Raw genomic sequence first — 245 nt, forward strand, 5'->3', positions numbered from 1 at the left:
TTACAGCTCAGCACCGCCACAACCCTTTTTTCCTTTCCTTTTCGTCTTCCCCACCGCCAACCCGCAGCACGAACCACCCCAGCACCCCCGAGCGCCCATCTCTCTCGGCGTTTTACCTCGTCTTCGATCTTGTCAGCGTCGGTGGTGGGCCGGTAGGCATCCTTGTTGGGATGGAGAGCGGCCACAAACTCGTAGTAATCGATGTAGCCGTCGCCGTCCCGGTCAAAGATGTCGGACACCGCCGG

The 245-nt window shown here is 60.0% G+C and overlaps 1 protein-coding gene across 1 annotated transcript in view; it reads right to left on the reverse strand.

Moving 5' to 3' along the window:
* LOC104271632 (microtubule-actin cross-linking factor 1-like) overlaps nt 1-245 on the reverse strand; it is a gene marked incomplete at both ends in the record, with an annotated part of 20,147 nt that overhangs the window by 5,125 nt on the left and 14,777 nt on the right. The window contains one exon of the mRNA XM_009866354.1: nt 117-245. This exon is cut by the window's right edge and continues 3 nt beyond it. Coding sequence (XP_009864656.1) covers nt 117-245 — 129 coding nt within the window. The remainder of the gene's footprint in view (nt 1-116) is intronic.

Source organism: Apaloderma vittatum, unplaced genomic scaffold (assembly GCF_000703405.1).
Source record: "Apaloderma vittatum isolate BGI_N311 unplaced genomic scaffold, ASM70340v1 scaffold24923, whole genome shotgun sequence".
Classification (NCBI taxonomy): domain Eukaryota; kingdom Metazoa; phylum Chordata; class Aves; order Trogoniformes; family Trogonidae; genus Apaloderma; species Apaloderma vittatum.